General features: G+C 41.3%; 1 protein-coding gene across 1 annotated transcript in view; it reads right to left on the bottom strand.

The window, feature by feature from the left end:
* Nucleotides 1–1,076: 1,076 nt before the first annotated feature.
* pcsk2 (proprotein convertase subtilisin/kexin type 2) overlaps nt 1,077–13,539 on the bottom strand; it is a 30,342-nt gene continuing 17,879 nt past the window's right edge. The window contains exons 9-12 of the mRNA XM_071922030.2: nt 11,117–11,332; nt 9,128–9,228; nt 7,161–7,388; nt 1,077–2,100 (exon numbers count right to left, since the gene is read on the bottom strand). Coding sequence (XP_071778131.1) covers nt 1,611–2,100; nt 7,161–7,388; nt 9,128–9,228; nt 11,117–11,332 — 1,035 coding nt within the window. The 3' untranslated portion in view covers nt 1,077–1,610. The remainder of the gene's footprint in view (nt 2,101–7,160; nt 7,389–9,127; nt 9,229–11,116; nt 11,333–13,539) is intronic.

Raw genomic sequence — 13,539 nt, 5'->3', positions numbered from 1 at the left:
GGGAGAAACAGACAAAGATAAACTGAGATAGGAAAGGGAGAGTGAGCAACAGATATTGTACGAGGTTGAAGAGATAAATAGCCGTAGCAAGAAATGCTTGTGGGCTGAAATAAGCTACAGTGTACTGTCTGAAACCAAAATATTTTTGCATATTGATAGTCCAAGGAAAAGAGAAGAGTGAATCAAAAGAAAGAACAGAGTGTGACTGGAACATACATGGAATAAAATGTGACTGAAAGACACCCTGGCAAAGGCATGTGATCAAAACACATCAGCTTCTTAAAAGCGACAGGACAATGCCAGCTTAAATGTGTTACATTTAGCATTTTAAACATCAATATATCATTGACAAAGTAATTGTGATATCTTGGTATAATTATTGCAAACAAACAAGACCATGGTCGAGATGAGTAGTAGCCTCTGTCTCATGCCAGTGGTATTGTTAGTGCTAGGTTAGGTAGTGTTAGTTTCTCAAAATTAAGACTACATTTCCCATAAACTCCATTGCTTCGCATTGCAAAGAGGATGTTGCTACTCGCTCTGTATGCGCTGAAAGAACAGCGCCCACTTGTTTTGTGCCGTAAAGCAATCTCTCTTTGTGCCATAAAATACAGCAGATTTCCCTCAAAATCCAACCTGGTGACACAATCTAAAACGCAGTGTAGAGGCTGCCAATGTTCTTGCCGATGGTCTTGTTTGTTTAGAGTAATTATGTCTCAAAATTAATGTGGATATGATTTATTGATGTTAAAATGCTACATGTAGCACCTTTAATAAAAGCATGTTTATTATAAGGAGAGAATAGTTAATGTTCCACTTTTCAAAAGGATTTTCTTGTCCTAACATGAGGGAATATATTCCCAAACCAAGAACCCAGATCACATTCATTAAGTGATTCAAATGACAAAAAAATTGCATGCTACTTTTAGTTCAAGAGTCTGTTCAAGCGTGGTGCAAATCACTCAAGTGCTTAAACAAACAGCTGAATAGATTTATTATAGTATACGTCAAAGATTGTGAAATATGAACTGAGGACCACAGGCTGCAAAATGAATCACACATTCCTTTCCTTTGTTTATATAAACAGTGCATGTCACAAAAATATAAACAGAAAGAAGTATCACTGCTCTGTTTGCAAGATATTAAACTTTAAGTAGAATGACACAGAAAATCATTTACAGTCACAAACTGTACAACAGTTGGCAGAAGAGAGGTGCAGGGCAGTTAAAGCAAGAACATGAAAGAGTGGATTATATTCTGTTTATGTACAATTCCGTAGAGTGTAAAAAAACAGACAGAAATCCAGTTGATATAGTTTTGTTTTCTCTATGTAGAACAGATTATTTCAAGGTTACATTTTTATCATGATTGGATTACAAGAAACATTCATTGTAGGTGGGGGGCTAATTCAAACACTTCATAACAAAAGGCAGAGTAAAGAGTCAGGGGAAAGAGAGGTAGACAAAAGGGAGGATAAGAAGAGAGAGAGAGAGAGAGAGAGAGAGGAAGAGAATTGAGGAGATGCAAAGAGAGTCAGAAAAGTGTAGAGCAAGATGCAGAGAGGGAGAAAGAGAAAAAGAATGAAAGAGTCGGCAACATGCAGATGGTGTTTAGTTGTTTTTACTCAGCAAGCTCTTCAGACTTCTTTCCACTGCCTCATCCAGCTCCTCCTCCAGCTCCTCCTTTTTGGACATGGCCAGTTTGGACTGGTAGTCGCGCACTATCTGGTCTATATAAGGGGCACTTTGTGTTCCGTGCAGCATGAGGGTCCACTCCTTCAGGACTCCGCGCTGTGGCTCCTCGCCCTGGAAGCCCACCTCCAGGACCCAGGTCCCGCGGGGGTCCTCGCCCCAGGTGTGGGTGGTCATGAAGGGCCACTTGTCGAAGCCCACCTTGGCGTCGTCGTCACGGGGCCTTCGGCTCAGCAGGATGGACTTGGTGCCCATGGGCGAGGTCATGTTGATGTTGAGGTCGCCCCGGCGGCTGGCGTTGACGGTGACCACCGCCTGAACGTGCTCCAGGTAGCGGACAAAGTTGTCCTTCCCCTGGCAGGCGTCTGTGGTGATGGCCAGCACCAGCTTGTTGCCAGACTGGATTTTACTGGAGAGGGAAAAACAGATGAAACGAGTTAAGATGGTGCGGCAGAGAGAGGGAGGGAAATGAAAAACATTAATGTGAGAAATATGAATGTTAAAAAAGGAATAAAAAAGAAAGTCATCAGCATGCTATCCAAATCTGTGGGCTGTGGGAATCCCTGTAGCTAAGAGAGCCAGAACTAGCTCGAGAAGTATTTTTATCTTTCTCAGTCTATCTTCACACCCCACCCCCTTCTCCTTTGAATGCCCCAGTAAGTACCTGACCTATTTTGCCTATAGAAGCAACCAACCCTGACAGAGAATCAAGCCTCTTTCTGAGCTTGCTCCCACATAGCAAAACAACAATGACGAGTGCCATCTCTGCTTGCTTCGCCATGAAATCAGGGGCCAAAATACTCTTTGGGATTACATTTTTGTTTGGTACCATACACCCCTGTCACAGGATGACTTACACTTACAATATTTTTATTTTATTTTATTTCATTATTGTGGCTTATTGTCCAAAAATGCAGGTGAAAATATGCATTTATTTTGATTTTATTAGGCATTAAGTATTTTTCCTTTACTTAAAATCATGGCATACAAAAGGTCTCAGGAATACAACACATTGTAACAAAAGAGTTGCACTTGACATATTAATTTATGAACATTTAAATCAATGATGCATTTAAAACATTTAAATGCATCATTTGGTGGCAATGGCATACCAAGGTACATTACCCTTTGCTATTGAAACTGAATGATATAATAATACCCCAGAGGAAAAGCGACTGTTCACTCTGCAGCTTAGGTGAGATTGAAAATGAAATTCACTTTGTTTTATTGCCCCTTATACAATGATTTAAGAATTGAGTTGTGCGATAAGCTAATTCATTGTAATTTATTTCAGCTTGAGGATGGTCAGAGACTTGAGTTTCTGTTTAGAAAATATGATTTTGACACTGCTAAATATATCTCTAAGGCGTGGGAAAGAATTAAGGAATCCTTATTTATTCTGAATTCCAAATTAGATATTGGATATTATGATACTGAAATTCATCATTTGTAGTTTAATTTGAAGGTGAATTGTAGATGTATTGACAATATGTATTCTATATTTATCAGGATTGTTCTTCTTTGTTTAACAGTGTCTTCTAAGCCCATTGGGGCTGGACAGTATGGTGTATGACACTATAATAAAAACAATCAAAATCAAAATCAAACCAACATTATTGTAATTAGAATATCACCAGTGATGGTCCATCATGCAATAACTTCTCCACTGCCCCTCATTTATATGAGAGCTATACACTGATAATGCCCTCTGGATACCTAGACTCTATTCAAATGCAAAACAAATGAGATGGAAATATGAATGATTTAGTGATGAATAATTTTCTGAGACTGAAGTGCAGTGATGGAGCAAGATTCCCACGGCTGGGACTGGTACTCTACAGAGAGGCCTTGAGGCGAGCCACAGCTAATGTAACTCCCCATTAAAGTGCAATGATGATAACAATAAGCAAAACTCTCGTTTATATCCATATGGCCCACACAACTATGAATTAGAAAGGATAAATGTGGATAAACAAAATTGTAGGACGTGCATTCATGCTACACTAATAGAGTAGCATGTGTAGTCTACTGTCTATTGTATGTCCTGCAATGTCTCCTTGCACTAAATGTGAGGTCCATTGTCCATGTACCATGTATGCCAATATCTACTTATAGGACAAATTCCCTCATATTCATTGTGCTTGCTGTATAAACTGATTATCACTTGATTATGATTCTAAACAGTGCTGTTATTCAAGCAAAAAGCCATATCTGAGTATGCATATTACATACAATGCATCCAGTTGGGTTTGAAACGAGCATGTGACAAATGGTACCATTAAAATTTAAAAGTTTTGAAATAGCGTTTAGTAACCAGGATAAATAAACCTCAGATCCTACCATTTTATCTAATAATCACAGTTATAAAACATGTCAAAAATTGGACCACCTCTGAAATCTAGCTCTTCTTCAATGCATGAATGAGGGCTTTTTTTTTTTTTTTTGGTGAAATGGATTTGTCCAGAACAGAGTGTAAGGGCAGGTTGGTCTTGCTATTGTTGTTCTTTTGTGGTTAGGGAGACACACTGCTGATCCCATCCCTTTTGGTGATGGAAAGAAAGAGGGAGAACACAGCAGGGCAGGGGTGGTCAGGGCTGGCCGAGGGCTGTGAGCAGACTTAATAGCATTATTAGAGGCACAGGCCACATCTCTGTGCCATTACTGCCTGCTCAGATTAACACAGGGGGTAGGAAATGGGAGGGTGGAGAGAAGGCTAGAGGGAGAGTTGGAGACAGAGAAAGAAAGAGAGAGAGAGAGAGAGAGAGAGAGAGAGAGAGAGAGAGAGAGAGAGGGAGAAAGAGATTGAGTGAGAGACTCATGCAGGATAGCACTCTGTTATAAATATGATTGATAGAGCATTATGCCGAGTACACAGAGGTGAGTGCAGTGGTGAGCTGCTTAAGGTTGACTTAGTGAGTTATCAATATGTTTACTGTTTCACAGTAAACTACACCCTACAGTGTATGTTGAGGAGTCTGACATAACCAAAAACTAAATGGTTTCCATTAACAATATGACTTCCTAAACGCTTCCTAGGGCAGATAAAAAAGAAGTAGAAAAGAAAAGAAAGGTAAAAAAGAAGAAGTGTAAGATTGTGTAAAAGCAAGGAGTGGGTTTCTCTGTGTGTGCGCTTGTGTGTGTGTATGTGTGTGTGTGTGTGTGTGTGTCCATAAACTGTATCTTCTCTTAAGACACAACTAAAATCTAATTTTATAAACTTGCAATTAACAGATATCTTTCATCTTATTATTATTCTTATTGGTTTGTTAGAATCTGTGACTGTGAGCATTACTGTTCTCCTACATATGAATATGTGTAGAATTCAATTTGTCCCCGCAAAATGATTTTCCTGCACAGCAGGTACACAGTTGCCATCAGATAATGTGCGAGAGTAATTACGGGACTCGGTCATAGAACAGGGAGAGGGGACGCCTCTGAAGGGCAGGACCGGCGGAGATTAAAAACAACCCACGGCCCGGTGGGGTGCCGCGTGCCGGCACCACTGATAATGAGAAGTTCTGCTCCAGCTAAGTAAGCCACAGCCTGCCAAAGCAGCTATCAGATCAATGCTGAGCAGTGTGTGCGCGAGTACGGCCGTGTGTGTTTGTGTGTTTATTGCTTTTCTGTACTGATACACTATCATCAGAGGTGAGCCTGTTGTAATTATATCTCTGCAACAATAGAGGCAGCAGAAGCCCTGTGGTGCCGCCGGGGAACTACTGAACTGATGAAAAATATGACAGAATGACAGACTCAGCACCACAACTCTTATCACAGCTCGAAAATAACTTGAAAAAGATATTACATTCTGCATTTCTCTCTCCCAAACCTTAGCACAACGCCTTCTAACGGTTATTCTTTTGAGACCTTTAAGGCTCATCCACTGTCTGAGCAAAGAACCAACGCCACTTATTGCGATGCGATCCTGAAGTGTCAAGGACCGTCTCATGTGACAACAAATGGGCATAAGAAGCAAATTCCTCTCCTCTATTTGTATGAGATGTCCCTAGGGCAGCAGTGAAAAGCCATTTGACTCCGAGGAATGCTCCTTATTTGTCGGGTATTGTACTCCAGGGAGGCACGTGCGCACACAGACACACACACAAGCACACACTCACGATGCACACCCACACGCTGTGTTGCCGTGACTGCACCGTCTGTGAAGCACTGATTAGAGAGTAAAATGAGGGGTTGAGGGTGTCTATGGTGACACAAATACGCTGACCGATCTTCACTCTGAGCCCCTATACTGTGTAACAATCTGCTAAGGTTGAGGCTACATCACTTCAGTCCTTTAAATCTATCCTTAAAACCCATTTCTTTAAAATTGCTTTCTGTAACAATACTTAGATTTTCTATTTCTTTGTTCTTATTTCTTTTACTAATTTATTATTGTCATTTTTTCCTCTGTAAAGTGTTTTTTTGTGTGTGTTTGTTTAGCAGCATTATTATTATTATTAGGGTTAGGGTTACATGTCACATGTACACTCATACACACATGCATAGAGTACACACATGTAACCACAGACCCACGCATGCACACAGTAAATAACACCTCCGCATGGAATCCCTTCCCGGCTGTCAGTCAGTCTAATTGACAGTGTTGCTAGGGCACGTCGTGCTGGGCCATGTGTGGTTCTCTAATTATAGTGTGTAAGAGGTTGAGCCATGTGAAACCACCAGGCATCACACAAGGGAGTAGATACAGGCTCAAAGCATCAGGACCTGATGGATGAAAGGGTGGCAGCCCTTGAGCGAAATAAAAAGGGGGACAGACAGATTGCAGGAAGGAGAGGAGGTAGAGGTGTGAGTGTACGGACAGGATGACAGCGAGAGATGTTAAAAAGCAGAGAAGAGCAAGCAAAATGAAGGGCAAGGTTAGAGATGGAGGAGACACGGGAGGAGGAGGAGAGGGTGATGCATGGGGAGACAGATGTGGGAAGACAAGGAGAGGATGAGAGGAGAAGAAGGAGGGTGCCCTAAGCACCCGAGATAGACAGCTGCATCTGTGAAAGATGAGGGCAGAGACTGAGGATCTCCTCCACAGCACCGGCCAGATGGCTGGACTGTAATCAAAGCACCACTCTACCCAGAGGCCTGGCAGAGGGAGCTCACATTATAGCACATGGGAAGTACATTATGTTTAGAACCTTATATAAGAAGATTATTTTAAAGAACTTTACCAATACATAGGATGTGATCTCGCAGTCCCTTGTGCCCTAATCAGGGGCCAGCATTTATACAGAAGCCCAATTCATATGTCAGAGGAATGATAACCATGTGATCGAAATGTTATGGGGTTGAGTGTGTGAGTGCAGGTGTGTCATCAGGGTGATCAAGTGGGCAACTCCCATCACAGATATTTCGTTGAATTAGGCCCTTATCCAATACTTGGATGAGTATTGTCTCTTCTGCACAACAGTGAGTTACTATATGTGATATGTACATGCTTATGTGTCACACACTCACTGGCTCTCCTGGATGGATCCGGCCACACAGTGGAAACGCTCGGGGACGGTCTTCCATTCCTTGGCCATCTTCACCATGCCCCCGGCATCCAGCACACCGTAGCCAAACAGGTGGTTGAACTCCAGGCCCACGCCATTCCTCCGCCACTGGTGTACCTCGTCGTGGAGCTGGTTCCTCTTGGAGGTCAAGACAGACAGGTGCTGCATGTCCCTCCATGTCAGGTTAGGGCTGGAGCGGAGGAACAGTCACCAGGATCCACAGGACAGAGCCAGGAGATTAGGGAGGGGGAGGGTGATAGAGGGGAGAGAATACAGTAAGTCAGAAATTACAGGCTGGCAGCAATACTGATGCTCCTTCATTTTTTCCATTAACTTTGACAAGCTATCGCTGCCTCTCATCTATAGCAGGTTCATGGGAAAGGAGAAAATTGAAATTTTGGCAGCAAATAGTGAAAAATCCACTTGCTGATATTACAAAGCACAGGACAAAAAGGTGTTCAGCAGACTTGGTAAATCTCAAATGAATGGCATATGGCCTGATCCATGGTTATGCTTTGATTATATGCTCTCAAATGTCTAAACATCATAGTCTCTATGCTTTGAGGCAGATGCTAGCTTTTGTCTGTGTCTCCCTCTCTTATCTTGGCTGTGTGTAGTGACAGCTTTGTTCTGGGTGACTCACTGACTCCTGCCAATGCATTGGTTCAAGAGTGTTTGGGCAGTAAAAAGGCTCTGCACTCGTTCTAACAGCATGGTGGGTTATTTACCGCCGGACAGATCGAGCATCCGCTCCTCCTGACAGCAACATCATTATTGTGTGTGCAAAGCAAACAGTGTTTCTTTACCCAACTCCACTTGCCGGTGTTAGTTAATGGCAGCAGAAGAATCTTGTCAGCCTTTAATGTGAGAAATGAAGCATCTGGGAGAAAGGCTCACCTCCGGGATTTGAGAAGCAGTAATTTACCACGTTTTGAATCTGTCACATTCTTCTAATCAAGGGTGTGTGTTTACCTAAGTGGCATATGTTTAAAGTTTTCTCTGATCCACAAGGACCCAATTAGACTGAATTCACAATGACTATAAATTCATAATGTATGACATGGAAACCTCTTCGCTGTCGCCGTTTGCCACAGTGTGAATATTTGTTGAGATTATTCAAAGACAAAACATAATGTTACATTTTGTCGCTAAGATCAACAACACAAGCTTAAGTATTTCCAAATAACACCATGACAAACAGTCCAGCAGGTTAAGATGAGAGGGTGTTCCAGTGTGTTTCATCATCCAGCACAGGGTTTCTCTGCTTCATGCATATGGGCCACACAGTAATCAATAAAACATAAACGTTAGCTCTGAGCCCAGCCTAACAATATAAACCTTGTGTTTCAGCCCTGTAATGAGGTATAAAGAACACACACTGGTCCAAATATGATTTGTTTCCCTGGCACAAGCACATAGAGTCGGTAATATGTGGGCGAGAGAGCAACTATTTCACTTTTCATTTGAGTTATCCTGCCCGCCTTAATGCCAGTTGCAGTAAATAAGCAATTCTGTGAAGAGTGAGGAAATGATTTGGGCCTTTGAGGAGTTCAGATATGGAGGGAGATAATTATGAGAAAGGCTCTGATAGATAGAGAGTGACAGTCAGAGAGAGAGCGAGAGAGAGAGACAGAGAGAAAGACAGAGGAAATGAAAGACGAGAAAGCTCAAGGTTGTACTTACTGGGAAATTTAAGTTCTTAGAAATCATTAACATGAGTACAGTGTTCTTCAAGTCAAATACTGCTATATAAAGGATTAGCCAAATCTAATGGTTGTAAGCATTTTTTTGTGACATTATTACCAGTTTCATCTAACCAATTCCAGGTGGCACTCTCCAGCAGAGACGAAGTGATAATACCAAATATAGACAATCCATCTAAATCAATAATCACAGTTATTACAGTTCTGTGGGTGCTGCAGTACTTACTTAGCCTCAAGAGCCAGGGCAAAGACACCAGCTGCCTCTGGAGCTGCTGCTGATGTTCCAGAGTGCCGCAGGGTGCAGTTCCCATACAGGTCTGTGGTGGCCTGCCATAACACAAGCACAGGAAAGAAAGAAAACAAAAAGGAAATATTTTCAATGAGCTACTTACTCATACGAAGTAGAGGCAAGGGAGGAAGAGGAGATATGGACATGGATGCAATCTAATTTGCTGTGAAAGTGCCTTTATTGGCATGCATTAAAGTAATTCCAACAACTGCACACAATCAACAGAATTTATTCTCACAGCGCAATTTTATGGCAGAATTATGGAGTTTGGCTGAGCAATGAAGTCGAACACAAAAGGAGAAATTAAGACTGTGTACTGTATATTAGCTGCACTGTCACATACAGTAGTTAGCATATTGGTTATGCTTATACTTACTGAATAAACATCAGATTTTTTTTTTTATTTGGTGCTTAATTAGAAATAATCGGAGATCAAATGCAATTAGAGAGAGGAAACCCTAGGGAAGATCCCTGGCTCTGTCAACAGCCAAGGGTGATTGGCATAATCCCAACACAAACACTGCTGCCTTTGTACACTGGGAAATTCTTACTACACACAAGCACGGTATATTTTGCCAATGAATATTCCAGGCGTGTACATGCTCCTTTTGCATGCGATGAAAGTTTAAATAATGTGCTAAGGTTGCAGATGACAACTCTAGACTCTCTAAAATTAAAATACCATCAAGGTCTGGCAGTTGCCTACAAAAAAAGGAAAGTACACAATAGTTGCCGTGTCTCAGCTCTCTCCTCTTTCAAAGTACAATGGTATGGGTCTTTTTGACTCCGGTGACTCACTCGCTCATTTTTCCAGGCATCACCGTCTAATGACACAATTCCCCAGGTAAATGCTGAAATAATCATGAGTCAGTCACAGTTACAGTTATAGCCTATTGGAGTACGCTGTGTGGTGTGCCATACTCTTAAGCCTTAGTTTAGTTAGTTTAGTTTATTGAGTTTATTTATATCAGGGACCATATACAAAATACATTAATCTCAAACAAAGAGAGAAGATGCTTTGTACCAGATTTAGCTGCTAGCTAATTTCCATCTGTAGTCCCTGGCAGATACGGTGAAGGCAGATACGGTGAAGGGAGATGTATCCGTGTTATGTATCAGAGTCATATCTGGTTGAGCAAAAAAGGACTACCTCACTAGATAAGTTTACTTTTGTACCTTGCTTTTCATCCATACACAATGTACAAAAAAACAAATAAAGTTCTGTTTACATCATTACCCAGTAGCAAAATGATTTTTTCCTCACAGTTAAAATTGTTTTCTGACAATAAGAAAAATCAAGCCAAGACCATGAACTGTAAAACATGCGCTTTCCTGTCTCTCCGTTCTAAATTTTCCTCTTAACACCACATTCACAGAAAACTATGCCCTAAATGTCATGATCAACACAACAGATTATGTGGCTGCTTTTCTGAGCATCTGAAAGAAAGTGATGCTTGAGGATGTCAAGGGAGGTAATCACAGAAGACCAATCCCTCCATCTGAACCTCTTTTCACAACCACCCTGCAATTACAGTGTAACAGCTTCTCAGGTCTTATATCCCCGGTCTTGTCCTATCTCCCGAAAGGCCTAGGATACACTGCATACTGGACCGATTGAAAAGAGTCTATTTCCAACTCGGTCGATTGTTTGAATGAATGAGGACAGAGCTGCCATGGCGAAAGACTGTAGAAGAAAATTAAGAACAAGTATTCAGTCGTCTGTGAATGCTGAAAGGGTTGAAAATGCCTGCACCCATTCAGATAGGCAGCGTTGGGGAACAATGAAATGTCAAAAACATTAGGTAAGCTTGCTACAAAAGATAGAGATAAAATCCTTTTGAGCCGCTTTCCACTAGATAACTGAAACAAAAGGTCTCTTACGTATATTATATTATACACACACACATATACAATGTTCTCACTCACCACGCCGGCCTCGGGGTTTCTTTTGCGGCCGTTGCTGAAGGTGGATGCCAGGGTGGAGGAGCAGCTCTCATCATACAGGGCGGTGCGTCCGTCATTGATGGCTGAGTTGATGGAGATTGTCCACATGCTTGAGGCGTAACCATCACAGTTACAGTCGTCATAGCTACCACCGTCTCCCGATGCCCACACATAGATGCTGCCTTTTCCTCCTCGCCCCTAAAACATCACCATCCAAGTGAATTGAAAACACGTCAAGCACTGTGTTGGTACAAGTAGTGGTACTTATATGAGTGAAATAAACGCCCAACGCACTTTGCGGAATTTAACCTGAATGAAATTATAGCTGTCAATGTGTGCAAGTTTACAAATTATAGAACTTAACTTACATAATCATGTCATAAAAGAAAGAATCACGTTCATATATCAAAGACATATCAAGCAATATTCACAACTGAAAACATTAAACAATGACAAGAGGGCAATCTTCAGATGGATTGGGGTTTCAAAGACATATAATTTAGAAAATTGTCAGTATCAAGCTTCTTATCAAGCTTCTTAGTTTGATGTTTGTGGCTCCATATTATTCTCCAGCTCTGGTAACTTCCACATTTTTATGTTTTGAGAGCTCTCATTCACTGGAACTGACGATTGGTTAGAGACAGAAAGAATGTGAAAAATAGGGAGCAGAAGAGTAGAGAGAGAGAGCAGGTTATATGGTAGTGAAGCTTGACTTGAAAGATCTCACGTGGGGTTTATGAGAATAGGGGGTAGAAGAGAAAGAACAAAAGCAAACTGCTGCATACAATACAATCATACAGAATTTACACAAAGCAGATCTATTAAGCACTGAACAATATATTGAGTTCCACATTGGTCCATAGTCTCCAGCCTATACTAGTAGTATGAAATTCGATCTCTTTTGACAAATCATGACAAATTGAATATAGCCCAATACATCTTTTATTTTGTCATTCTTCTTAAAAACATAACACTGTGCACTGACTTATAAAGAACTAAATTACAGTTCTCTAAAATGAATGAATCTCTTACATGAGGGCATGGAATAAGACAAGTACTTTTACTTTTAATGCTTTAAGTACATTAAAGAGCAAGTACTTACATACTTTTATTTAAGTAGAAATGTCCAAGTGGTACTTTCACTTTTACTAGAGTAATTTTGTGTCTGGGTATTTTTACTTTTACTTGAGTAAAGGATTTGAGTACTTCTCCCACCACTGTCACTCACTGAGTCACTCACTGACTGACTGACTCACTCGCTGAGTCATACAATCACTCACTCACACACTGAGTCATTCAGTCATTCACTGAATCACTCACTCACTCACTCACTGAGTCACTTCGTGAGTCACTCACTCACTCACTCACTCACTGAGTCACTTCGTGAGTCACTCACTCACTGACTCGCTGAGTCACTCACTCACTCACTCACTCACTCACTGAATCATTTGCTGAGTCACTCACTCACTCAAACTCACTCACTGAGTCACTCACTCACTCACTCCACACTGGATTCGATATTACGAACAAAATATTGCAGAAGTGTGGCGCAAATGACCTGTAGTAATAGCGTTCCGCCGCGGAGCTATTTTTAGCACACCAGCTATGACATCAAAAATGTGCGCGAGCCTGAAGTCAGACATAGAATCACCCGCTCAATATGGGGAGTCAATGAGAAACTGTGAAAACCCACACTTATATTTCATTTTTCTGTTTTTTTGTTTTTGGAGTCATAGTGTACATAAAACACTGCTGCTTTGGAGTGTGTAACAGTGACACTAGGTATATGGACCGGCCGCATATGGCCGGTGTTAGCTTTATAAATTTCCCGAAACCCAAGACGGAACTGGACAAGTGCTTACGGTGGATACGAGCCTGCGGCGTCCACACAAGGATTTCAATGCCAAGAAGATAAATAAAAGCACGTTTATCTGCACTAAACATTTTGTAGGAGGCAATGGTCCTCTCAGTGATCATCCCGATCCCATCCCGTGCTGCTGTTACGGCGAGAGTGAGTTGCTATGGTTACGGGGACGCGCTGTCTCTCTTTCGCTCTGAAACTTTTGCGCACTTCGGACAGTTCCACAGAGATCAATAGCAGACAATAAGAGAGAGAGAGAGAGAGAGATTTGGTCACCCTACCTAAACCTATTTACTCGTGCTACAATAAAAATCCTGGAGGAAGATGAATTTGTTATACGAAGCAATACGAAGGTGAAGTTATTCCAGACACGACACAAACGTTTCCTTCTCTGAACAATACAAAATGAATGTCTAAATGGCAGCGTATTTTTGTGGAAAAATACGCTTCATTTTAGAGAACTGTAATTTAGTTCTTTATAATTCAATGCACGGTGTTAAGTTTTTAAGATGAATGACAAAAAAAAAAGATTTATTTGGCTACA

The sequence above is a fragment of the Centroberyx gerrardi genome, chromosome 15, assembly GCF_048128805.1.
Source record: "Centroberyx gerrardi isolate f3 chromosome 15, fCenGer3.hap1.cur.20231027, whole genome shotgun sequence".
Classification (NCBI taxonomy): Eukaryota; Metazoa; Chordata; class Actinopteri; order Beryciformes; family Berycidae; genus Centroberyx; species Centroberyx gerrardi.
Note: the sequence above shows the minus strand (reverse complement) of the source record. Positions and strands in the feature narration are given on the sequence as shown.